Below are 26,000 nucleotides of genomic sequence, written 5' to 3'. Positions count from 1 at the left end.
TCTTCTTGGTAAAGTTGCTTTATAAAATCGTAATTTTTTAGTGTTGGAAGGGACCACAAGGGTCATCTAGCCCAACCCCCTATGAGGCAGGAATCTTTTGCCCAAGGTGGGGCTTGAACCCACAGCCCTGAGATTAAACGCCTCCTGCATCTTCATTCCAACTTACCGTATTTTTCGCTCTATAAGACGCACCAGACCACAAGACGCACCTAGTTTTTGGAGGAGGAAAACAAGAAAAAAAATATTCTGAATCTCAGAAGTCAGAACAGCGCAGTGAAAGCAGCAATCCCTCTTGCTGTTCTGGCTTCTGGGATAGCTGCGCAGCCTGCATTCGCCCCATAAGACACACACACATTTCCCCTTACTATTTAGGAGGGAAAAAGTGGGCCTTATAGAGCAAAAAATACGGTATTTAATAAGGACAAGCAATGGATCATGAATGAGTGCCTGATATCTCCTGGCACAGAAGACCAGCGCTATTTTCAACATTTGACCCATTTTATTGATTTTTCCAAAATCCCCCAAGCTCTACTGGATCAAGCCAAAGGTCAGCATTCGCCCCGCCCCGCCCCTTAAATCAAGTCCGTGATTTCTTCCCCATCGCCCCTGCATGAGTCCTCTGGTGGATGGTGAGGTTTGAGGACCGGCTGAAGCGCTTTTCGCACTGGGGGCAGGGATAGGGCTTCTCCCGCGTGTGGCCCCTCTGGTGAATGGTGAGGGTGGTGCTGCGGGTGAAGCTTTTCCCGCAGTCGGTGCACCGGTAGGGCTTCTCCCCAGTGTGGGTCCTCTGGTGCGCGATCAGGTTGGAGTAATCGCTGAAGCGCTTGGCGCAGTAAGTGCAGCTGTAGGGCTTCTCGCCCGTGTGCAGCCGGTGGTGGGTGATAAGGACCCCAAACTGCCGGAAGGTCTTTCCGCATTCGGGGCACGGGAAGCACTTCTCTTTCCTCTTCTGGGCGGCTGCCTTTGCGCGGCCTCCCTTGGACCACGCAGGCTGACCCGCGCCCGTCGCCGGATTAGTTCCTTGCCGCCTTCCTGTCGCAAAGGCGGCTTGGCCTGTACCCACCCACTCACGAGTCTGGGGAGCGCTGCATTCTGAGCGCAGCGGTCTTGTGGCGGGGAGTTCCACCGGCTCGTGGCCGTTCTGCTGCAGGTTCTCTTCTTTGATTCCGCCCAACAGCGTAACGCCTGCTGAAATGAAAAGTGCACAAGGAGCCAGGGTATGAACAAGGAGAAAAATGAACTTGGATAACCATCACATTGTACCCAACAATGCGTCCACTAATTGTTGCTGGACTCAAACTCCCATCATCCCGGATCACTGGCCCTGATGCTTGGGGCTGATGGGAGTTGGAGTCCCCAAACCCCACCTCAGTGAAACAAGTGGGGTCTGGGGCTCCTACCTGAAGGGATGCCAGTTTCCTCTTCCTCTTCCTTGATGGTCCTGGCGATGGCAGCAGTTGTGAGGGGCGAGTCCACCGGCAACTCCTCTGAATGTACTGCAGTTCTCTTGCAGGCTGTCAATTCCTGAAACACCAAGAACAGGGATGGGAAACTTCAGACTGGCACCGGGGGGGGGGGAGTGCAACCGTGGCCCCCAAATCTCTTTATCTGGCCCTTGGCGCTGTCCCCCACTGACCCTGCTTTAAGAACGTAAGAACTCTGCTGAATCAGTCTCATAGCTCCTTTAAATTCCTGGGAGTTTACCTTAGTGAGGATCTCACTTGGAAAATCAACATAACTCAGGTGGTCAGAAAGGCCCAACAAGAGACTCCATTTCCTCAGGGTCTTGAGAAGGAATGTTAAACAATAATAATAATAATTTTTTATTTATACCTCGCCCTTCCCGGTTCAAAAACCGGGCTCAGGGCGGCTAACAACAAATTTAAAACACTTAATTATAAAAGCAGCATAAAATACAGCATAAAAACATGAATAACAATAAAAATCAAAAATAAATTAGATAATTCCCAGGGCTAGCTGGCTGAATTGGTCCCACTTGGGCCAGCAAGGAGGCCAGGGGAGAATTAGCTGTGGGGTCTCAGAGTGGGTAATCTTCATAAAAGGGGAGGGGAAAGGAAGAGAAGGGAAATAAAAGATCAGGCTGAATTAAAATTAAAGGCCAGGCGGAATAGCTCTGTCTTACAGGCCCGACGGAAGGAGGTTAAATCCTGCAGGGCCCTGGTCTCATGAGACAGAGCATTCCACCAGGTCGGAGCCATCACCGGAAAGGTCCTGGCCCTGGTGGAGGATAGTTTGACTTCCTTAGGGCCTGGGATCTCTAAACTATGGTTATTCATGGACCTTAAGGTCCTCAGCGGGGCATACCAGGAGAGGCGGTCCTGTAGATACAACAACTGATGAACTCCTTCTACCGGTCCACAACAGAAAGTGTCCTTTCATATTGTATCACAGTGTGGTATGCTGGCCTGACACCCACAGACAGAAAGTCTCTACAGAGGGTGGTGAACACAGCGCATGATATCATGGGCTGTCCCTCGAGTCCGCTGGATGACATCGCAAGGGATCGTTGCCTTAGGAGAGCGAGAAAAATTCTCAGGGATGACTCACACCCCGGCCAGCACCTCTTTAATCTTCTACCCTCAGGCAGGAGATATAGAAGTATAATCAGCCATACCAACAGGCTAAAAAATAGCTTCTATCCGTGGGCTGTTAGGCTGTTGAATGAAAAAGTAACATAGCGAAATTGACTTGTGAGGTGGTGTGTTGTTTGATAAGAGATTGAGTGGGCAGGGGGCTCGTTTAATTTCATCGTGCACAGGTTGTACAATGACAGTAAAGGTATTATTATTTAGTCCAGAATCCTATTCCTACAGCGGCTGTGGCAAACCAGCAAGCAGGATTCGAACACTACCGTTGGTACATCACCCTAAGCTGGCCAAAATGTATAGGTGCCAGAACAAATTATGTTGGAAATGTAAGGTGAAGGAAGGGAACTTCCTACATATGTGGTGGTCCTGTGCTAAGGTTAAGGCTTTTGGGGATATTATCTACAATGAATTAAAAAAGATACTAAAATATAACTTCTGTAAAAAACCAGAGGCATTCCTATTAGGGCTAATTGATGAAGAAATTTATAAAAAAGATGTAAATTTATTTATGTACGCCACAACGGCAGCGAGAATCCTCCTGGCTCAAAGGTGGAAGCAGCAAGAACTCCCTACATTGGAAGACTGGAGAATAAAAATGGTAAAATTTGTGGAGTTGGCGAAGCTGACGGAGAGAATTAGGAATTGGCCCGAAGAAAAATATCAAAAGGGGGGGGCACCAGGTGGCGCATTGGAAGATGGCCGACAATAACATCTCTCCGACCCACACAAGGTAATAAAGAGGCTGCTATGGGAAGTATGCAGTCTTCCTGCCCCCCCCCAAGGAGATGGGGGGGACAGCCTTGCCAGCAATGTCCATAATGCACCCCCGGATTCGAAAGAAGGGGGTGCAGGACATTTGGCACCAGCCCTCGGTGAGCTCGGCTCTTCCTGACGCTGTCTCCAATCAGCGCCCTGGTTCGCTTCAGCTCGAAAATATAATTGGAAATATATAATTGGAATGAAGCTGAAGCACTTACATCAAGCAAAGTTCGAGAGATAAGGCTGCTGATTAATGCATCTCTGTGATTGGAGCGACGGGAGGAGACAAATAAATCAAGCGATGAACCACCATTACGAGACTGGTACGTGTGGAGCGGAAAAAAGGGGGGGTGGAGGAAAAAACTTTTATTTTCTTTGCCTTATGTGAGTATTTATAAACCTCCACCCCAGAGAGACGAATCGTCGCCTTTTACTAATCGCAAGCAAGAATTTAAGAGCTGTGCGGAGTGAATTATTGATTGAAGAGAGGACTGGTAAATATTGGAGAGCGGAGGAAAAATTCTATGACGCAGTTTTTAATGGCGTCTTGCTAAGACAGGCTTGTCGAAGAAAGACGAGGGGAGGAGGACCAGGGTCATTGGAATGTGAATGATGGATTGAACGTGATAACCTGGCAGAGCCCCTTTGTGATATACGTGGCAAGCTTGGGAAAATTAATAGGACAGACCGAGGATAAATTTTTGAAGGAGGGGAGGACTGGCGGCTGTCCTTATGAGATATGACACTCGGAGTGTGCAAAACCCACGCAGATGTTGTTTGTTCCTAACCTGCTTGTGAAGACTATCGGGGATTGCAAAGAAAGGAATACATGATAACAAGAATAAAGAGACTATCTGGACAGATCTGGATAGAACTGTTTGATAAAAGCAGTAACAGAAGTGATGCTTTGATCCTCGTTCCGAGCTTGATGTATGGGTACCCCCAACAAAATTTAAAAATTTGGCTGTATAATTTGGAAGTAATATGATTTGGAAATAATGTGATTGGATTGGCCTGTTAATAAAAATTATGTTTAAAAAAAAAATCAAAAGGACTGGAGCAAATTTATTAATTACCTGAAAGAAAATTGTCCTCATTTAAAAAACGTTTGTAGCACTAACGTGAAATGTTTTGCAATGTGAAATTAAGATGTTGTTTTGTAAACAAGAATGTGATATTTTAAGGTGATTATAGGATAAAGAAATGATTACGGGAATGCGAAAAATATGTTATAGACTATAGGGATGTCAGAAAGAGAGACAGAAGTAAGTCTAAGCTCATTTTGAGCAAATAATATAAGTTGTGAATATGTGTATTGAACTAAATGAAACATGGAAAAATGCAATAAAAATTATGTTAAAAAAAAAAAGCAGGATTCGAACACAAGAGCCCTCTTCCTTCCTGTCGTTTCCAGCAATTCAGAAGCACTGCTGCCTCTGACCAAAGAAGCAGAGCATAGCCATCAGGGTAAGTAGCCATCGAGACCCCTCCCCTCCATGATTTTGTCCAATCCTCTTTCAAAGCCACCCAAGTGGGAGCCGTCATTGCCTCCTGGCGCAGTGAGTTCGACAGTTTCAGTACGCGATGCGTGAAGAAGTACTTTCTTTAATTTATCCTGAATCCTCCAACAATCATTGGATGTCCACAAGTTCTAGTGATACTCCATTCCATTCCCCGTGGTTTTCAGTTTCCCCACCAGCAGTCAGGGCCTTCTCGGTAGTGGCACCCACCCTGTGGAACGCCCTCCGATCTAATGTCAAGGAAGTAAACAACTATCCGACTTTTAGAAGACACCTGAAGGCAGCCCTGTGAGGAGAATCAGAACCTACAGGGTTAAACAGTTCTGAGTGACGTCTCACATTCTGAGGCGTGGCTATGTTCACAGAGGGGAGTGTTTCTCTGTGTGTCTTTCTCTTTCGCTTTTGCCGAGAAGCGGAGAGGATGCCTGCCATTTCGCCGGGCTGAATTTACGATGTTATTCTACTCATTAAAGGCTGTTGGAGATAAGAGAAAAGCCTGCGTTGCAGTCTGAGTTATTACCCACACAAGCAACAGCTTTCCCCGCTGTGTAAACTCTGCTAAGAGGGCCAAAGAGGCTGGAAGAGATTATTACCGGCACGGACAGCAGTGACGCAGCTAAGAAGAGTGCCGGACGCCATTTGGCCCCATAAGCCCTGTATAGGGATTTTTTAAATGTTTGATGTTTTACTGTGTATTAATTTGTTGGGAGCTGCCTGGAATGGCTGAGGCAAATCAGCAAGATGGGTGGCAAAATAAAATAATAATAATAATAATAATAATAATAATAATAATAATAATGTTGATGATGCATTCTGTGTTCACTGAGAACACTTGCTTCTCAATGGTTTTGTGAAGCTCTCTCCTTTTACAGATCTTTTGTTGTACTTCTGCCAACCTTGGGGTTCCCCTTAACCTGCAGATACATCCCCACTTGTGTGGATGATGCTGTTTTTCCCCTCTACAGTGGTACCTTGGTTCTCAAACTTAATCCATTCCGGAAGTCCGTTCCAAAACCAAAGCGTTCCAAAACCAAGGCGCGCTTTCCCATAGAACATAATGCAAAATGGATTAATCCGTTCCAGACTTTTAAAAACAACCCTAAAACAGCAATTTAACATGAATTTTGCTATCTAAGAAGGCCACTGATCCATACAATAAAAACAATAAACAATGTACTGCAGTCACACAATCAATCAATCAGTAGCTGAACTGGGTTCCACACAGTCACAAAAAAAATAAGAGCCACAAGAACAAAAAAGCAAAATAAATAACAAAAACGGACAGACCGCAGCGCAACACTCAAAACGGAAGTGTGGCACTCAAAACAGAGCACATTCGGCTTCCGAAAAAAGTTCGCAAACAAGAACACTTACTTCCGGGTTTGCAGTGTTTGGGTTCCAAGTTGCTTGAGTACCAAGGCGTTTGAGAACCAAGGTACCACTGTATAAGGATCCACACTCACCTCTGAACTTTGGAAACAGAGAGAATGGTTAAGGAACATTTAACAGGGAAGGGTCTTAGCTCAGTGGTAGAGCACCTGGTTTGTATGCTAAAGGTCCTAGTTTCAATCAATCCTAGGTTCATCTTCATGCGGGGCTGGGGAGTTGCTGCCAGCCAGTGTTGACAAAACTAAGCTAGATGGACCAGGGGATCCGACTTCCCAGGTTCCTAACGCTTGCTGCTCTCCGAAAACCAGATACCTGGATCACGTCCGCTGCAGATATTTTGCTTCTGTTTTCCTGGGGAGAGTGGATCGGCACGGACTGAAGTGAGGGTGTTGTTCTGTAGCCTGCTTGAGCAAGAAGGGTAACGGGTGAGAATCTAGTCCATCGGAGAGGAAATAATCTTAATCATTCTTGGGCTCTAACTCTAGAGACATGGGAGGGGCATTTTATTCAGCACAGAGGCCTAGGAAGAGGAAGCAACATGGCTAGCCAAGTGAAGACAAGCCTTTGCTTCGAATATTCCACTGGGAATTCTGTTTGCTTGCAATTCCTCAGCTCCCCTGAACATCAATGGGTGGGAATAAATTTGGTACACATATCTGGGACACCATTTTTTTACATTTCAAGGTCAAATGGCAGCTCAACCTCCCTGCCCCTCCCCCGCCTGCTTTCAAAGTGGGGGTGGGGGAAAGAGGAGAGAAAGCAGAATACAGTGGTACCTCAGGTTAAGTACTTAATTTGTTCCGGAGGTCCGTTCTTAACCTGAAAGTGTTCTTAACCTGAAGCACCACTTTAGCTAATGGGGCCTCCTGCTGCCGCCGCGCCGCCAGAGCCCGATTTCTGTTCTTATCCTGAAGCAAAGTTCTCAACCTGAGGTAATATTTCTGGGTTAGCGGAGTGTGTAACCTGAAGCGTATGTAGCCTGAGGTACCACTGTACTGTGCAAAACGCCTTCCACAAATTATATAAACATACACACAACAGCGGAACAGGAATAGGGGTAAGGGTCCAGAACGAAGACGTGGACCACCCACCCTTTTATTCTCCAGTGGGGAGAGAAAGATCTAACCTACATCTTTCCCCCTTGAAGACAGAAAGAGAGGTTGGCATGCGCGCTCAGAATACCAGTATTTTAAAAGCACATATCCTTTTGCACCTCTAGTACAGTCATACCTCTTGTTACGTTCGGTTCAGGTTACGTCTTTTCAGGTTGTGTCCCGCGGCGACCCAGAAGTACCGGAAAGGGTTACTTCTGGGTTTCGCTGCTCGTGCATGCGCAGACGCTCAAATTGACATCACGTGCATGCACAGAAGTGGCAAATCGTGACCTACGCAGACGCAGATTGCGTTCTGCTCATGTTGCGAACGAGGCTCCGGAACGGATCCCATTCGCAACCAGAGGTACCACTGTACATACACCTATCTCCCCTGCATTTCCAATACAGTGATACCTCAGGTAAAGTACTAAATTCGTTCCGGAGGTCCGTACTTAACCTGAAACTGTTCTCAACCTGAAGCACCACTTTAGCTAATGGGGGCCTCCTGCTGCTGCCGCCGCCCCACCGGAGCACGATTTCTGTTCTCATCCTGAAGCAAAGTTCTTAACCTGAAGCACTATTTCTGGGTTAGCAGAGTCTGTAACCTGAAGCGTCTGTAACCTGAAGCGTATGTAACCCGAGGTACCCCTGTATTTTGTCCCTTCAGAGCATGCGGAATTTAAGACGAGCAAAAGTCAGGGATCCAGCAGTTACCATTTCAAAGACGTAAAGGAGCAACACAGATCAAATGGGGAAATATATTATGTACAGTGGTACCTCGGGTTAAGTCCTTAATTCGTTCCGGAGGTCTGTTCTTAACCTGAAACTGTTCTTAACCTGAAGCACCACTTTAGTTAACGGGGCCTTCTGCTGCGCTGTGCCACCGGAGCACGATTTCTGTTCTCATCCTGAAGCAAAGTTCTTAACCCGAGGTAATATTTCTGGGTTAGTGGAGCCTGTAACCTGAAGCATATGTAACCTGAAGCTTATGTAACCCGAGGTACCACTGTATAGTGAGATCAACCTCTTCATCCATCAGTGTCCTTTCGTGTCATCTAATGCCCCAGAGATAGCCATTGTCACATACCTATGTCTCCATCTGCTTCCACGCAGAGAGTCTCTGGAGAAGGGAAAGAAGAAGGCTGTAATCGAAACTCGCTTCCTTGGGAGAAAGCCCCATTGAGCTCAGTAAGGACTTACTTGGGGGGGGGGGGAGACATGCATAGTCAAGGACGGAGGAGAATTAAACTCTCGCAATAGATGGGGTTGTAAATGATTGCTATAATTTACGAGACAAAACAACCCTTATGGTCTGCTGATCTAGGCGACTGAGATTGGATCTTTCTGTAAGAGGAGTCAAGAATGGAACCAAGGGCTTGGATCTGAATTCAGCAGCACAATCTCATGTGTGTTTATTCAGAAGTCAGTCTGCCTGGTTCACACACAATACTAAACCATGGCTATATGAACCATGGCTTAGCAGTATGTATGAACCCAGCCCTAACTATGGTTTGTTTACTGTCAACAAACCAGCTTGAAACAAAGGTTTGCTGTTAGTAAAGACAAAGCCAAGTTTGTAAGTTTGTAAAACTTGGCGTTATGTGTAAACCCAGCACTGTCCCTTAACCATGGTTTGATTCACCACACCGGCTCCTGACGCTCACCAAACCGCAAAGGAACGAGGCAAAAGCAGCTGGAGACAAACCTAACTTTGGAGAAACAAGCAATGGTTTGTTTGATAATCTTTGGGACAAGTTGTGGTTAAATTTGTGGCTCAGCATGGTGGGCAAACCATATCAACTCGTAACGCAATGCTCCCAGGAGATTTTCAGAAAATAACCCTCAAGCTGCCAAGCAAACCAGGTCTTTTGTGTGTTTTTTAACATTTGGAATATCAGAGATGAGGAGAGTTGTAGCCCAACAACATCTAAAGAGCACCATGCTGGCAGACTCAAAAAGCCACAAAAATCAACCCCACCCACACGGCTGCTGGTATCACACAAATAACACAAGTCCCATGAGGCAGTGCAGCAAGACTCCTGTTTACCTTTGAATTGCAGCAGCGCCTCCTGCAGAATGGCCCGTTTCCTGGAGAAGTTGCTGAGTCTCTGCTTTAGCTCTGCTACAGCGAGGTCTGCCTTCAACATGCCATCTTCCATGCTGAAGGGCGAGGAAGATGAGAGATGATCCCAAAACCCAACATCCATTTCTCTGCTTGTTACAAACCCAGCAGAGATGCAGAGGGACGGGGCCAATATTTACCTGCTCCTTGTTCTTCCAACACCCTAAAAGGAAAGATAAAAAGAGGTTTATGCGCACATGAATCAGGGAAGCATACCTACCAGAATGTGGCAGCTAAACTGGTGACTGGGAGTGGCTGCCGAAGCCATATAACACCAGTCCTGAAAGAACTACATTGGCTCCCAGTACGTTTCCGAGCACAATTCAAAGTGTTGGAGCTGACCTTTAAAGCCTTAAACGGCCTCGGTCCTGTATACCTGAAGGAGCGTCTCCACCCCCATCATCCAGCCCGGACACTGAGGTCCAGCGCCGAAGGCCTTCTGGCAGTTCCCTCACTGCGAGAAGCAAAGTTTCCAGGAACCAGGTATAGGGCCTTCTCAGTAGTGGCGCCCACCCTGTGGAACGCCCTCCCATCAGATGTCAAGGAAATAAACAACTATCTGACTTTTAGAAGACATCTGAAGGCAGCCTTGTTTAGGGAAATTTTTAATGTTTGATGTTTTATCACTTTATTATTATTAATAATAATAATATTATGTTGGGAGCTGCCCAGAGTGTCTGGGGTATAAAAATAAATTATTATTATTATTATTATTATTACTACTACTACTATGATTATTATTACTGCAAAGCCACAAATATGGACCGTTGCGAAAAATGGCAATCACTGGGCCATCTTTAAAAGTACAACAGCTCTACCAAAAGTAGGAATCAGCTTCTGAATTGAATGAGACACGCATGCTGCATTCAGATGTTATAAAACACAAATACAATTACAGTATTATTATTTAAATCACCAGCATGTTTCAACCAGGAAAAATCACCTGGTTGGTGCTTTAGCCCCAGGTTCCCCAGCCCTGTTGCAGAACTTACGGGCGACACTTGTCCGCGCTCCCTGTACGGTTCCTGCTGCAGAGGATCCTCACTGAGCGTTTGGGGGGCTCCCTGGGCGATGTCTCTCTTGAGTTCTTCCCAATGGTTCCTCAAATGCCTCTCCTGCTCCTCCAAAAACCCACGCAACTCCTTCCATTGCTGGGCAAGCTGCAGTCCTTCCACTTCTGCCTGCTTCTGCAGTGACAGGATCGAGCAAAGCAAATCGAGCGTGTGGCAAAGGAGAGTTCCTGGAAGAATTGCCAAGGCAGAATTCCCCAGCGTAGCTCTCAGGCCTTTCAACAGCTGCCTGGCAAGCAAGAATTCAGCAGGCGAGGCTCCTCCTAACACACAGTTAACCTGCAGGGAAACTCCCCAGGCTAAATTTCTACCTGCGACACGCAACAGCCAGCACAGAGATGGGGAACCGGGAGCTGTTCAGGTGGAGCAGGAAAGATCTACTGGATGCAGCCAGCATGGCCAATGGTCAGAGATGGTGTGGGAGCTGTGATGGACTGGCTGTATTCAGAGGAGTGGTGGGAGGCACCCGCTGGGGAACCCCCAGGGGTAGAAGACTAAGAGCCAGGGGAGTGGTGACAATGGCGGCGAAGAGGGAGCAAACCGGGAGGTGGTGGGGTCAGCAGCTGAAGAGGCAGCAGGAAGTCTGTGGCAGACAGCAGTTCAGAATCAGAACCTTGCAGTTCATTCAGGAAAGGTCTACTGGGAAGAGTTGCTGCTAGGCCCGCACTGTTTTGGTTTCTTTGAATAAAGGGTTGACTCCACTGACACTACTGTTCATTTATGGCTGGCCCACTCCCGGCTCCAGCTCCTAGCGATGAACACCCAGAGCCCCAGGCTCCCTGACTCTGAGTTAGAGCATCAGGGCAAAGAGAGGTCCAAACACCCTCTCCGAGCCACGGAGGTCACTGGGAGACCTTGAGCCAGTCTCCATCTCTTAGCCTAACCTACCTCACAGGGTTGTTGTGAGGGCGGCAAGAGATGGCGCGGAATTGCACACTTCCCTGAGTTCCTTGAAAGAACAGTGGTGTGTGTACAGTGGACGCTCAGGTTGCGAACGTGATTCCGTGCATGATGCACGTTCGCAACCTGCAGCGTCGCTTCTGCGAATGCGCGGGTTGCGATTCGGCGTTTCTGCACATGCACAAAGTGCAATTTAGTGCTTCTGCACATGTGCGACCGCCAAAACCCGGAACTAACCCATTCCAGTTTTGGTGGTCCCTAACCCGAAAAAACGCAACCTGAAGCGTCTGTAACCCAAGGTGTGACTGTATAGAATTCAACAAGGGTGGCCAAATGCAAAAGCGGTTGTGGCTTCCGCACCGTTAATTGCTGTACAGAAGAGGAAATTTGTCATGCAAGTGACGTTTTTGCCTCTGGCTACCCTACTTGCAAATCTCATTTAAAATACCTACCAACAGCTCCTCTCTCTGCTTCTCTTCAATGATGCTGGCTTCTCTCTCCAGCTTCAGACCAGACTGGTCCACCACCAGCTTCCCCTGAAAGACAGATGTGGTTATTTGTGTGAACAGCTACACAAAGTGCTGCCAACTCTCAACACCACGCCGTGTTCTCACATCTTTAGCAAATCTCTGCTGATTTCAAATGTTCAGGGTGCTGTTAGAAGTGGCGGAACAGGCTAGGCGGTTTTATTTCTCTGTTCACGTGGCAACCCTGGCTATAAGACGTTTCATAGATCATCTGCGGGAGCCTGATGAGCGGTCCCCATATCAATGAGAAATTGTTCCTTCAATGTAAAGGTAAAGGGATCCCTGGCAGTTAAGTCCAGTCGAGGACGACTCTGGGGTTGCAGCGCTCATCTCGCTTTACAGACCAAGGGAGCCGACGTTTGTCCGCAGACAGTTTTTCCGGGTCATGTGGCCAGCATGACTAAGCCGCTTCTGGCGAAACCAGAGCAGCACATGGAAACGCCATTTACCTTCCCGCTGGAGCGCTACCTATTTATCTACTTGAACTGCGTGCTTTCAAACTGCTAGGTTGGCAGGAGCTGGGACTGAACAACAGGAGCTCACCCTGTCGCAGGGCCTCGAACCGCCGACCTCCCAATCGGCAAGTCCAAGCGGCACAGTGGTTTAAACCACAGCGCCACCTGTGTCCCTTCCTTCAATATAGTAGGCCCAATTCTATGGAACTCCTTTCCAGCAGAAGCCAGGCAGGCACCTTCCCTGCAAAGTTTCAGGTGTCAAGTCAAAACAGTTTTATTTCACGAGGCCTTTGCACCATGAATTCTATTCTAATTCTCTGATGCTTTAAATTTTGCACATTGCATGTTTTGCTTATTTAATTACCGTATTTTTCGCTCTATAACACGCACCCGACCATAACACGCACATAGTTTTTAGAGGAGGAAAATCCGTAGGCATGCCACCCATAGGCATTCCCTCCATAACACGCACAGACATTTCCCCTTACTTTCTAGGAGGAAAAAAGTGAGTGTTATGGTGCAAAAAATACGGTATTTGTAAGCTGCTTTGACAGGCACATGAAAAGCAGGGCATGATTTTTAAATAAATTCCAGCAGTTTGTGGTGATCCTTGGACCTGTTTGCCACTGCTCAGGGGACCACCATTCTGGCTGCAACACTATAAACCAGAGATGAAGAAGCAGTAGTCCTCCAGACATTGTCGGACTCCAACTCCCATCAGCCCCAGCTAGCATAGCCAAGGGTCGGCGATGATGGAAGTTGGAGTCCAATAAGACCTGAAGAGTCACAGATCAGCTCCCTTGCTAGGCACACTTATCTGAAAGGAATCCCTATTGAAAGCAAAACAATTTACATCTGACCAGACATGTAAGGTTAGCATTAGCCAAGGCTTGTTTGGATCAGGCTGCAGCTTACAGCTCAGAGGCATATTAATAAGCAATAGGCAGGGGAAGCCCAGGATGTTGAAAAGAAGGAGTTCCCCATGGCAGGTAAAAACATCATTCACCCAAAGCTCCTCCAGGCATTTGCTTACGTATAGACTTTGATCACAGTGATTGATACCAGCAAGGCAAGGTTATTTGTTCCCTTAACCCAATAATGTCTTTGCATTTATTTATTTTTTAAAAAAAACACATTATGACTATATTGCTGCTGGCTTAAAATGTTGCCCAGTTTTTCAGTGAAAAATCAGAGCCAAAACAGAATTTTAAAAAGCCTGGCAGGATGAGGCCAAGAGCTTATCTCAGGCATAGGCAAACTTGACCCTCCAGATGTTTTGGGACTACAATTCCCATCATCCCTGACCACTGTTAGCTAGGGATGATGGGAGTTGTAGTCCCAAAACATCTGGAGGGCCGAGTTTGCCTATGCCTGGCTTATCTGGTCCGTTCTCCCCGCTTGAAATTCCCAGTATACTGCCTCTGACAGCGGGAGACAGAGCACAGCCATTGTTCTTTTGTTTTATGGCTCAGGACGCTTTATTGCCAAGTGACCCGGATATCTCCCCCCCCCCAAAGAAACAAATACTCTTATAGACATCTAGATGCGTGCTTTTTCTGTTTCTTTTTAACGACAGCTGGAAACTTTTGAGATCCTGGCGACGCCTCCCAGCTTCAACACAGACACGTCCAAAGCATAGCTGTCAACTTTCCCCCCTTTTTAAAGGGGAATTCCCTTATTCCGAATAGGATTCCTCGCAAGAAAAGGGAAAAGTTGACAGCTAGGGTCCAAAGGCTGGAAGCAAGAGGCAGATCTCAACCCCACCCCCACCCCCCGCCCCGCAGGACCACCGAGGTTTCTTAAACCCCGCCACGCAGCTTCCACCCACCCCATCCCGGAGTATCTTTCCTGCTCACAGACATTCCCCCAAACACCCCCGCCGCCGTTCCCACGATCGAGGCCGAACCAGGCGCAATGCTGGACGACGATCCTCCGTCCACGGAAGCGGGGGGTCTCTCTCCCTCCAGAGGCGGCAGCGGGGGGCCGCGGCGGGGTCTCCGGAGGCGCTCCGCCAGGCTGCCCAAAAGCGGGCTGGGCTGCAGCAGGCGATGCAGCGGGAGCAGCTGCCGGCAGAGCGGGCAGCGCAGGCTACTCTCCAGCTGCCCCCAGCAGCGGCTCACGCAGGCCCGGCACAGGTTGTGGCCGCAGCCGGACACCATCACCGGGTCCCGGAAAAGGTCCAGGCACACGGGGCAAGAGAGCGCGCCCCGAAGGCCTCCCAGATCGGCCATGGCCGCAGTTTGGAAAGCACAAAAGGATCCCTGGGAAACAGGGTGGGATTTGGGGAGGTGGGCGGGGCCTTCTGTTAGCCCCGCCCTTTCGGGTGGAGGTGTTTAAGGGGGCGTGGCAGGTGGCGGCGCAGCAGAGTTTTCATTGTTTCCCCTAATTCCGGCCTCGGCTATCGCTTAGTACGCGTTGGAATTTGGGAAGAACGCGGCTGGATCAGGCCAATGGCCCAGCCAAGGCCAGTCAGTGCCGGATTTACGTATAAGCTAAACAAGCTATAGCTTAGGGCCCCGCTCTCTTGGGGGGCCCCAAAAAATTTAAATGGGAACAAAAAACTGGATGTACACTTCCAAAATATAAGATAACAAAACATAACAAAAAATCCTACAATTGCATTGTACAGGTTATAACACTTAATTTCATATTAATAAAGCTATTTATAATTATTAGTAGTTTGCATCCTATATTTACATTTATTATTTCATGTTATAGCAAGTTTCTAGAGACTGGTCATTGTAAATTGTGTTTCTAGAGGAACTTTTGTTACTGTGTTTGCGTTATTAAGTTTGTTATGAATAAAAAATCATTTTAAGTTAGAGCTTCATAATTATTTCACTATTAATATACTTCTTAATTGTATTTCAGTTCAACAATTACTTTGATAAAATGCATATTTTGTTATGTGCAAATGGCTTTAGATACCTATTAGGTCCATCAATTACCTTATAGCATATATTCAACACAAAAAACAGCAACAATTTGTTGTTGACAAAGGACAGCTGGGCGTATAAAGGGCCCCATTACCTTCAGGAGCTTAGGGCCTCACCAAACCTAAATCTGGCCCTGGCCAGCATCCTGATCTCACAGTGGCCAACCAGTGGGAAACCAGCGAGCGGCGCAGGAGCGCAAGGGTGTTCTTCCCTCCTGTGTTTTCCAGCAAGTGGGATTCAAAAGCATTACTGCCTCTCAGTGCCAGAGGCAGAGCGTAGCCTTCATGGCTAGTAGCCATGGATGCATTTCGCTCCATGAATCCCCTTTTAAAGCCATCCAAGTTGGGGGACCATTGCTGCCTCCTGGGCGCATGAGTTCCACAGTTTGAGAGGGAAAGGGATGCTTTGGCAGATCGTAACAACTCTCTAATGGTCTAAACCACTGAGCCTCTTGGGCTTGCCGATCAGAAGGTCGGCAGTTCGAATCTCCACAACGGGGTGAGCTCCCGTTCCTCGGTCCCTGCTCCTGCCAACCCAGCAGTTCAAAAGCACGTCAAAGTGCAAGTAGATAAATAGGTACCGCTCCAGCGGGAAGGTAAACGGCGTTTCCGTGCGCTGCTCTGGTTCGCCAGAAGCGGCTTAGTCATGCTGGCCACATGACCCGGAAGCTGTACACCGGCTCCCTCGGCCAATAAAGCGAGATGAGCGCCGCAACCCCCGAGTCGGCCACGACTGGACCTAATGATCAGGTGCCCCTTTACCTTTAACAATGCTTAACAAAACAAGTAGCAAACACGCAACCTCTGAATAAGGGTTGTGAGAGAAGCAGCAACAGCAGAGAGGGCTGTTGCTTCCCCGGGCCATTTGTAGAATAAAAACCGATTGGTCCTTAATTTAAAGGCACTATCAGACAATTCCTGTGAACTGGACAACGAAAGTGCCAAGAAAAATGTATACTGCCATCTATTGGCAAAGGTACTTATTTGCAATTCCTATTGCAATAAAATTGGAGCAAAACCGACAAAAGAATCTTGCGGTGCTTTAAAGATGAACAAAGTTTAAACTTCCATTGGCTATTTATTTATTTATTTACTGAGTTTATATCCCTCCTCCAAGGAGATCAAGCAGTGCACATGGTTCTCACCTCTCCATTCTATCTTCACAACAACCCTGTGGGGTAGGGTCAGAGACTGAGAAACTGGCTGGCCCAAGGTCATGGCTGAGCAGGGATTTGAACCTCCTCAGCCTCCCAGGTCCTAGAGTCCATTCTATCAGGTGCAATAGAGTAGAATTTCCTGATTACCGTAATTGTAACCCAGCAGTTTCACACTGGAGCTATTGTAACAACAACAAATATTTATATATATTTGCCCCTGACGGGACTCAAGGCAATTTACAGATTCATCTCATAATCGTGGGTGACTACAAAATATAGAGTAAGGGAGAAAGAGATTTGGGAGCCTGACTGACTCACTTCCACATGTGGAGAGAACTAATTTGCTGGAAATGTTTGGATATGGAGGTTTCTCACTCCTTGCAGGAGTTCAGCTCCTGAGGGCCAAGTTGTTGTTGTTTGGGGTGGTGGTTCTATTATTCCCCCATTAACTGCCCTGCTGGATATAAACTTGCCTCATTCAGTACTCCTTCTCATAATGGCTATGCATTGGCCTGTCTGAAGACCCCAGATCTTCAGGCTGTAGAGATTACTTAAATAACAAAAGAGAACTGTTGAAAGGCAAGACAAACTAAGCAGGAAAGGCTGGTGTCTTCCTCCTTATTGTTCTGTGCTCTTCATAAAATAATTCAGGGTCACCTCAAAAATCAGCCATTAGCGAGTTTTTAAAACTTCCCTTTTGCAACCTGAGGCTCTGGATTAATTTTGATACCGTCTTTAAGTATCAGGGGCCAGGGAGAAAGTGTAGAAACTTTAGGCTCCAGTTCTCCTGATTTGCCCAGGCTTTCTTTATCCTGTTGGCTTTGAGTCCTATTCGTGGTAGTAAATAAGCACCTTCATTTTGCCTCTGTCATGCATTCTGGGGATGTTTAAATATATATATATATACTGGTAACTTCAGGCAAGTTGCTAGAGGTTTTCCACCCCCTCCCTCAGGAAAGTAGAAAAAAATCTAATGCCATCTAGTCCACTACAGTGGTACCTCAGGTTAAGTACTTAATTCATTCCGGAGGTCCGTACTTAACCTGAAACTGTTCTTAACCTGAAGCACCACTTTTTAGCTAATGGGGCCTCCCGCTGCTGCCGCACCGCCGGAGCCCAATTTCTGTTCTCATCCTGAAGCAAAGTTCTTAACTTGAAGTACTATTTCTGGGTTAGCGGAGTCTGTAACCTGAAGCGTATGTAACCTGAAGTGTATGTAACCTGAGATACCATTGTATTCTGTTCCCTCCTCTGCCAGCTACCGAATTCAGGGAAGACCTTGCCAACCAGAGTTCCCTGGGAAGAGGGATTGATTGTTAAACCGCTCTGGGAATTGTAGGTTTGTGAAGAGCTCCAAAGAGCTCTCAGCACCCTTCACATGCTACAGTTCCCTGGGGAAAGTTATGACTCTTTAATGTGACATTGTACTGCTCTAAATGTAGAGTGCAGATGGGCCTTTAGTGGCAGAGTGTATGCTAGGGTTGCTAGGTTGGGATTTGGCCATTGGGAATCACTGAAAAAAGGCTGAACAACTTGGGCCAACAAAACTTTGCCTGGAAAAGCTCAACATTTGTGTCTGGATTTTTCATTTTCTGAAATATTGCAAAACTAGCACATGCTCTGCAGACAGAAGGTCCCAAATTTGATCCTAGGTCTCTCCAGGGGAAAGGATCAGGTAGCAAGCGATAAGAGAGGCCTCGGTGAGACTCTGGAGATCTGACCCAGTGATGGGGGAACCTGTATGGACCTCCAGGTGTTGCTGGACTACAGCTGCCAATAATCCCAGACAGCTGACCACAGCTAATGAGCGTTGGAGGCAATCAATATCTGGAGGGCCACCAGAATGTGACATCTGCCACATTCTCATGAGCAACCGTGGTGTAATGCATTTCTCTGAGAATGCTGCTCTAGACCAGGCACCCCCAACCATCAGCCCTCCAGATGTTTTGGACTACAATTCCCATCATCCCTGACCACTGGTCCTGTTAGCTAGGGATCATGGGAGTTGTAGGCCAAAATATCTGGAGGGCCTCAGGTTGGGTATGCCTGCTCTAGACCCACAGCAGAGGGTGGGGTGGGGCTTGCTATTTCACTCTATTTTTTAATTATCTCCTTTGACATTCCTCTCTCTCATTCTGAAAGCTCAGTTAAGAACAAAGGGTTTGAAAGGCTGCAAGTTCCTCATCTCTTGAGTCCATAATACTGGGCTAAATGGACAAACCATCTAACCTAGCATAAAGCTTATGTGTAGTTCATCACTTTTACCATATTTTGTATGTGTTTATATCAATACATTTTTTTACATTAAAAAAAGCAGTTTTTGACACTTAGAAGGATTTGCATTAAAAAAATTTGACTGCTTTGTAAAATTTTATTTTTTAAAAAAATCTAACCTTAAAAGCAGCTTGTGTGTGGCAGTGGCTACACATGCATGATTGTGTTTATACTACTGCTCTGCCTCTTGAGTGGCTGGGGAAGTCCAGCCAGATGGGTGGGGTATAAATAATAAATTATAATAATTATAATATTATTATTAAGAACGTTGGATCATGTTCCATTCAGCCTCCTTTTCACTGATGGCTCCCATGACGTGGCCTTTTCAGCAACCAGGTAAAAATACTTGCTTTATGCTCCCAGGCTTATAAACAAACATTTTAGGATGTCTTTGATCTTTTATGCCACTGCTATCCACAGCAGTTTTTTATTCTGCTTTAGGTATTACAGTCGTACCTTGGAAGTTGAACAGAATCTGTTCTGGAAGTCCATTCAACTTCCAAAACGTTTAACTTCCAAGGCGTGGCTTCCAATTGGCTGCAGGAGCTTCCTGCAGCCAGTTTGGTAGCCACGGAAGCCCCGCTGGACGTTCGGCTTCCAAAGAACATTCGCAAACCGGAACACTCACTTGTGGGTTTGCGGCATTCAGGAGCCAAAACATTTGACTGCTAAGGCATTTGTCAACCAAGGTACGACTGTATATTTTCCTTGTCACAGTTATAACATTGTACAGTCAGCTAGAAAACCTCACTGGTTGAGTGGTAAAAAAAATGTAGGAAATAAATAAGTAAAAACAGACCTGTGAGGGGTATGGCCTGGGGAGAATTCTGAGGGCCAGATAGGGGGACGCAGAGGGCCGCATTCAGCCTTGGAATCAGAGGCACTGTATACCTCTTACTATCAAGGACAGATGAGATATGACTCTTGATAATGGCCAGAATATGAACTTGCTGAGGTGGCTGAACTGCTTGCTCTCAAGACAGAATGTCAACAAAGAAAGGGCAGGTGTCTGGTTCAATCCAGGAAAAATTCCTGCCCCAAAGTCTATACTAAGCCAGACAGGTTAATGGTCTGACTTAGCACAAAGTAGCTCCCTAAGTTTCCATGGACCAACAGTATAAACCTGTGATGTATTTTTGTGTGACAGAGGCAAAGACACTGATCTGTATGGAACAGGTTTTTATTCAGGCGGAAATTGCGTTTTCCTACATTAAGGGAGAGCCCATCAGGACTGAATTTCTTGTCCGAAGGGCAGAAGGTGTATGGTCTCACCAAGCTTTGCTCTGTGGCAGATAATGGACTACAACTCCCCATCAGCCCCAGCCAGCATAGCCAATGGTCAGTGGTGATGGAAGTTGTAGTCTACCAAACATCTGGAGGACCAAAGGTCCCCCTCTATCCTTGCTCTAAGGCAGGACGTATGAGGTAGGAGAACAAAAGCGGACAGGATAAATCCCCAACTTGGGGGCTGGGTGAGGGGGTTGTTTTTTTCAGATATCCTCTTCCCACTGTGTGCACTTTCCATGGATAGGCACAAAGGGGTGGCTGCTGCAGAAGCGGCGGGGGTTCTTATCAGGAAAACGACATTTAAAAATGTGGACCAAAAGATTTTCAAGAAGTAACAACCAGACAACAGCTGGGTCAGGCAAGTTGTGTCACATACAAGACAAAGGAGGACGTAGGCTGGATTAAAAAAACAGTCTTACTTTATGGAGGAGCAAAAAAATGTCTTTCAGATCAGAATAGTGGTCACAGTGCAGATGGGAGTGGGGGCGGCATTTCTCAGTCCAGAATCCATTCTCAACAGCTGCGTGACGTGAGAGACAAGGTCAGGCCAAAAAAGCCCATCAATGGCAGAGCAGGGATCTATATACCCCTTTCCAGCAGACCTGCCAAAGCAAGCTTGATATTTTGGACGCATCGGAAGGGATGAAAGCACACATGGGAAAGCCACTGGAGATAAAGTCGTTCTTTCCTCCCTCCCTGCCTGCCTGCCAAGGCTCAGGAAGGCAAATATCCCTCCTAATCATCTTGCCAAGGGGCCTGGCCCATATTGGCTTACACTGTCCTTTCACCATATAGAGGTTTGCGGGGCTCAAACCGCCCCCGCCCCCCGCCCCAGGTTCCTGGTGCAACTGGGAGAGATGCAAGAAGGGACAAGCTAGCATAGTTCAGAGTCAGGGTGTGGCTGTCGCAAGAGTTTGCTTGGGAGCCTGATCAAAACAGCAGCCGAAGTTACAGCACGCAAGTGTGCCGATAGCAGTCTCAGCTTAGGTTGGTCTGTTGCGCCAAGCAGGTGCCCTCGGAGCTGACCTCTCCAGGAGAAGGGAGAGGCTGCCCCTCAACCAAACAGCCCAGTTACACAGCTCCCGACTGGTGCTTGTACTTCCTGTGCAAATTGAGCAAGTTCTTGCGCAGGAACATCTGCCCGCAGTCAGCGCAAGTGTACGTCTCCTTCCCGCTGTGCATCTGCCAGTGCACGGCGAGGCTGTGGCTGAACCAGAAGCTCTGCCCACACAGCACGCAAAGGTGGGGACTCTCCCGGCTGTGGGTTCTCCTGTGCTTGTTGAGGTTGGTGCTCGCGCTGCAGCGAAAGTCGCACTCGGGGCATTTGAATGGCTTCTCCCCCGTGTGGATTCGTGTGTGGATGGTCCGGGCATGTGCAGAAGGGAAGCCTTTCCCGCAGTGAGTGCACAGAAAGGGCCTCCTCTTGTGTGCGTTCTCATGTCTCACAAGCTGGTCTTGGTTCTCGAAGAACTGGTGACAATAGCTGCACTCATACCTCGGCTCTGTTTCCTCTGATTTCCACTCCCTGGGAACACCCTTGTCCCAAGAAGCTGGGCTTTGGGGTTCTGCTGCCATCGGACTCTGTGGCTCATCACTGCCTCTCTCCTTCTTGTAGATCTGCAGAGATGTGTTACCTGCTTCTCCCGACAGTGTCAGCTGCACTTTGGGCTGCTGATGGGCATTCTGGAGTTCATCTGCAGCTTGGGTTCTTTCGCAACTCTGCAAAGGGCTTCTTTCAGGCAAGGGTGACAACTCCGGCAGGTCTTCTTGCCCAACGATATCAAGGGGATCGCAGTTTCCTGCCATGCTACTCCCAGAGTCTGAGTTGCCTTTGGGGGAAACAGCTGTGTGTTGGTTCCTTTGAGGGCCGCTGCAAGTTTCTACCTCCTTGCAGACCCCTGGGGAGCTGGGGTTCCATCTTGGCCACATCTCCATCTTCTGAAGAGACGCATTCTGGAGTTCATCTGCAGCTTGGGCTCTTTCGCAACTCTGCAAAGGGCTTCTTCCAGGCAAGGGTGACAACTCCTGCAGGTCTTCTTGCCCACCGATGACAACAACATCATATTCTCCTGACGTGCAACTGCCAGAGTCTGAGTTGCCTTTGGGGGAAGCAGCTGTGTGTTGGTTCCTTTGAGGGCTGCTGCAAGTTTCTACCTCCTTGCAGACCCCTGGGGAGCTGGGGTTCCATCTTGGCCACATCTCCATCTTCTGAAGAGACGCATTCTGGAGTTCATCTGCAGGTTGAGCTCTTTCACAACTCTGCAAAGGGCTTCTTCCAGGCAAGGGTGACAACTCCTGCAGGTCTTCTTGCCCACCGATGACAACAACATCATATTCTCCTGATGTGCAACTCCCAGAGTCTGAGTTGCCTTTGGGGGAAGCAGCTGTGTGTTGGTTCCTTTGAGGGCCGCTGCAAGTTTCTACCTCCTTGCAGACCCCTGTGGACCTGGGGTTCCATCTTGGCCACATGTCCATGTTCTGAAGAGACGCATTCTGGAGTTCATCTGCAGCTTGGGCTCTTTCGCAACTCTGCAAAGGGCTTCTTTCAGGCAAGGGTGACAACTCCTGCAGGTCTTCTTGCCCACCGATGACAACAACATCATATTCTCCTGACGTGCAACTCCCGGTTTCTGAGTTGCCTTCGGATTCCCTTTCCAGCCCTTCCCTTGGCCCGTTCTTCAATGCAGCAGCAGTCAACATCTCCAGTGCAGCACTTCTGATAGTCTCTGGTTCGGATTTTGTGGAGAACGTTGTCTGGGATGGCAGGCACAAGCTCAGTTCTCCTGGTTCACAGCCCTTTGGGGAACTTCTGAGCAAACTGGAGGAAGCAGCTGTGTGTTGGTTCCTTTGAGGGCTGCTGCAAGTTTCCAGCTCCTTGCAGGCCTCTGGGGAGCTGGGGTTCCATCTTGGCCACATCTCCATGTTCTGAAGAGACGCATTCTGGAGTTCATCTGCAGCTTGGGCTCTTTCGCAGCTCTGCAAAGGGCTTCTTTCAGGCAAGGGTGACAACTCCTGCAGGTCTTCTTGCCCAACGATATCAAGGGCATCGTAGTTTACTGCCATGCTACTCCCAGAGTCTGAGTTGCTGTTGGGGGAAGCAGCTGTGTGTTGGTACCTTTGAGGGCCACAGCAAGTTTCTATCTCCTTGCAGTCCCCTGGGGAGCTGGGCTCCCATCTTGGCATCTCCTCCATGTTCTGAAGAGACACACTCTGGAGTTCATCTGCAGGTTGGGCTCTTTCACATGTCTGCAAAGGGCTTCTTTCAGGCAAGGGTGACAACTCCTGCAGGTCTTCTTGCCCACCGATGACAACAACATCATGTTCTCCTGACGTGCAACTCCCAGAGTCTGAGTTGCTGTTGGGGGAAGCAGCTGTGTGTTGGTACCTTTGAGGGCCGCTGCAAGTTTCTACCTCCTTGCAGTCCCCTGGGGAGCTGGGGTTCCATCCTAGCATCTCCTCCATGTTCTGAAGAGACGCATTCTGGAGTTCATCTGCAGCTTGGGCTCTTTCGCAGCTCTGCAAAGGGCTTCTTTCAGGCAAGGGTGACAACTCCTGCAGGTCTTCTTGCCCACCGATGGAAACAACATCATATTCTCCTGATGTGCAACTCCCGGTTTCCGAGTTGCCTTCGGATTCCCTTTCCAACACTTCTTTTGGCCCCTTCTTCAATGCAGCAGTGGTCAACATCTCTAGTGCAGCACTTCTGATAGTCTCTGGTTCGGATTTTGTGGAGAACGTTGTCTGGGATGGCAAGCAGAAGCTGTGTTCTGCTGGTTCGCAGTCCTTTGGGTAACCTCTGAGCAAACTGGAGGATGTAGCTGTGTGTTGGTACCTTTGAGGCCCGCTGCAAGCTTCTACCTTTTTGCAGGCCCCTGGGGAGCTGGGGTTCCATCTTGGCATCTCCTCCATGTTCTGAAGAGACGCATTCTGGAGTTCATCTGCAGCTTGGGCTCTTTCACAGCTCTGCAAAGGGCTTCTTTCAGGCAAGGGTGACAACTCCTGCAGGTCTTCTTCCCCACCGATGACAACAACATCATATTCTCCTGACGTGCAACTCCCAGTTTCCGAGTTGCCTTTGGGGGAAGCAGCTGTGTGTTGGTTCCTTTGAGGGCCGCTGCAAGTTTCTACCTCCTTGCAGGCCTCTGGGGAGCTGGGTTCCCATCTTGTCATCTCCTCCATGTTCTGAAGAGACGCATTCTGGAGTTCATCTGCAGCTTGGGCTCTTTCACAGCTCTGCAAAGGGCTTCTTCCAGGCAAGGGTGACAACTCCTGCAGGTCTTCTTCCCCACCGATGACAACAACATCATATTCTCCTGACGTGCAACTCCCAGTTTCCGAGTTGCCTTTGGGGGAAGCAGCTGTGTGTTGGTTCCTTTGAGGGCCGCTGCAAGTTTCTACCTCCTTGCAGACCCCTGGGGAGCTGGGTTCCCATCTTGTCATCTCCTCCATGTTCTGAAGAGACGCATTCTGGAGTTCATCTGCAGCTTGGGCTCTTTCACAGCTCTGCAAAGGGCTTCTTCCAGGCAAGGGTGACAACTCCTGCAGGTCTTCTGGCCCAACGATATCAAGGGCATCGTAGTTTACTGCCATGCTACTCCCAGAGTCTGAGTTGCTGTTGGGGGAAGCAGGGCTTCTTTCTGGCAAGGGTGACAACTCCTGCAGGTCTTCTTGCCCACCGATGACAACAACATCATATTCTCCTGACGTGCAACTGCCAGAGTCTGAGTTGCCTTTGGGGGAAGCAGCTGTGTGTTGGTTCCTTTGAGGGCTGCTGCAAGTTTCTACCTCCTTACAGGCCTCTGGGGAGCTGGGTTCCCATCTTGGCATCTCCTCCATGTTCTGAAGAGACGCATTCTGGAGTTCATCTGCAGCTTGGGCTCTTTCGCAACTCTGCAAAGGGCTTCTTCCAGGCAAGGGTGACAACTCCTGCAGGTCTTCTTGCCCACCGATGACAACAACATCATATTCTCCTGATGTGCAACTCCCAGAGTCTGAGTTGCCTTTGGGGGAAGCAGCTGTGTGTTGGTTCCTTTGAGGGCCGCTGCAAGTTTTTACCTTCTTGCAGGCCTGCAGGAGGCTGGGTTTCCTTCTTGGCCCTTCCTGCTGACAGAAGCAGGATCTGGCCTGCTTACCAACTAGCTGCATCTTTTGCTCAGATCTCCTCCTTAACATCATGGCCTGTGATCTCAACTGCCACTTGACACAGGCTTTTTTCTGCTTGTTACTCTGGAGACGGGCCCTTTTGGAACAGTGTCTTTGATGAACCTGCTGACTTTTGCTGTGGTTGTCTTGCTTGTGACGCACAATAACACAGTCTTTTCCTGATAGCTTTCTCTTAGATTCCACTGGCTGGCTGACAGAGACGTTCTCTTCTCTGCAGTTCTGTAAGGAGTTTTGTTGGGATTGTTTGGATAATTCCACTTGCACCTGAACATGGGTTCCTCCCTGCTCAGAAACGTCTAGAATCTCCACCTCAGATGCTTCTGCCAAGGCCGCCAGACACCGTGTGTTTTCTTCCTCAGTGTCCTGTAAAATGTTTCTTTCTACTGTGCTCGATGCTGTCGGTGGCTCTGTGTTTACGGGTAGCTCTTCCAGATTCTTCTCCTCAGGGTGGACGCCATTTGCAGAATTCAAAATGGCACCTTTCCCCTCAGCCCTGAGGAGCTTTTCATGGCATTTCTTGTTCAGCTGGGTTTTCTCATGTCTCTTCAGATGCCACATCTCAACGAACCCTTTCCCACACACACATTTGAAGGGCTTTTCTGCCAAGTGGGTCTTTTGATGCCTGGTGAGGTGATATTTGTAATCAAAGCGTTTCCCACATTTAAAGCATCGCCATAGTGCTTTCCTTCTGTGAGGATTCCCACGCTTCAGGGAGCGGGGATTGTCTGTGGTCACTTTT

General features: G+C 48.2%; 2 protein-coding genes across 5 annotated transcripts; both read right to left on the bottom strand.

Moving 5' to 3' along the window:
* Window positions 1-479: 479 nt before the first annotated feature.
* On the bottom strand, window positions 480-14,723 carry LOC128408897 (zinc finger protein 394-like). Of its 4 annotated transcripts, none has more exons than XM_053378933.1 (9): window positions 14,302-14,723; window positions 11,916-11,999; window positions 10,486-10,680; window positions 9,634-9,656; window positions 9,419-9,531; window positions 8,459-8,491; window positions 6,590-6,681; window positions 1,401-1,524; window positions 480-1,188 (listed from the first exon to the last, which is right to left on the bottom strand). In XM_053378933.1, exons 1-9 carry the CDS (start codon window positions 14,674-14,676, stop codon window positions 578-580), a joined length of 1,650 nt encoding a protein of 549 aa, XP_053234908.1. In that variant the 5' UTR covers window positions 14,677-14,723; the 3' UTR covers window positions 480-577. The 4 variants fall into 4 exon arrangements, with proteins under 4 accessions (XP_053234908.1, XP_053234910.1, XP_053234909.1 ...); XM_053378935.1 differs by having other exon boundaries at window positions 480-1,185; XM_053378934.1 differs by having other exon boundaries at window positions 6,590-6,678; window positions 14,302-14,722.
* A 6,200-nt stretch (window positions 14,724-20,923) lies between these two features.
* LOC128408882 (uncharacterized) lies at window positions 20,924-24,720 on the bottom strand. The gene has a single exon (XM_053378895.1). It carries the CDS (start codon window positions 24,686-24,688, stop codon window positions 21,170-21,172), a length of 3,519 nt encoding a protein of 1,172 aa, XP_053234870.1. The 5' UTR covers window positions 24,689-24,720; the 3' UTR covers window positions 20,924-21,169.
* Between the last annotated feature and the right edge of the window lie 1,280 nt (window positions 24,721-26,000).

The sequence above is a fragment of the Podarcis raffonei genome, chromosome 2, assembly GCF_027172205.1.
Source record: "Podarcis raffonei isolate rPodRaf1 chromosome 2, rPodRaf1.pri, whole genome shotgun sequence".
Classification (NCBI taxonomy): domain Eukaryota; kingdom Metazoa; phylum Chordata; class Lepidosauria; order Squamata; family Lacertidae; genus Podarcis; species Podarcis raffonei.
This window is presented reverse-complemented; position numbering and strand designations above follow the sequence as displayed.

What these genes read in the sequence shown, in the direction of transcription:
- LOC128408897 (XM_053378933.1), bottom strand. Translation starts at nt 14,676, where the DNA reads ATGGCCGATCTGGGAGGCCTTCGGGGCGCGCTCTCTTGCCCCGTGTGC. An exon ending in GGGTGTTTGGGGGAATGTCT is followed by an intron (nt 12,000 to 14,301) that starts GTGAGCAGGAAA and finishes TCTGTCTTTCAG; the next exon opens with GGGAAGCTGGTGGTGGACCA. An exon ending in GTTGGAAGAACAAGGAGCAG is followed by an intron (nt 9,532 to 9,633) that starts GTAAATATTGGC and finishes CTCGCCCTTCAG; the next exon opens with CATGGAAGATGGCATGTTGA.
- LOC128408882 (XM_053378895.1), bottom strand. Translation starts at nt 24,688, where the DNA reads ATGGCAGTAAACTACGATGCCCTTGATATCGTTGGGCCAGAAGACCTG.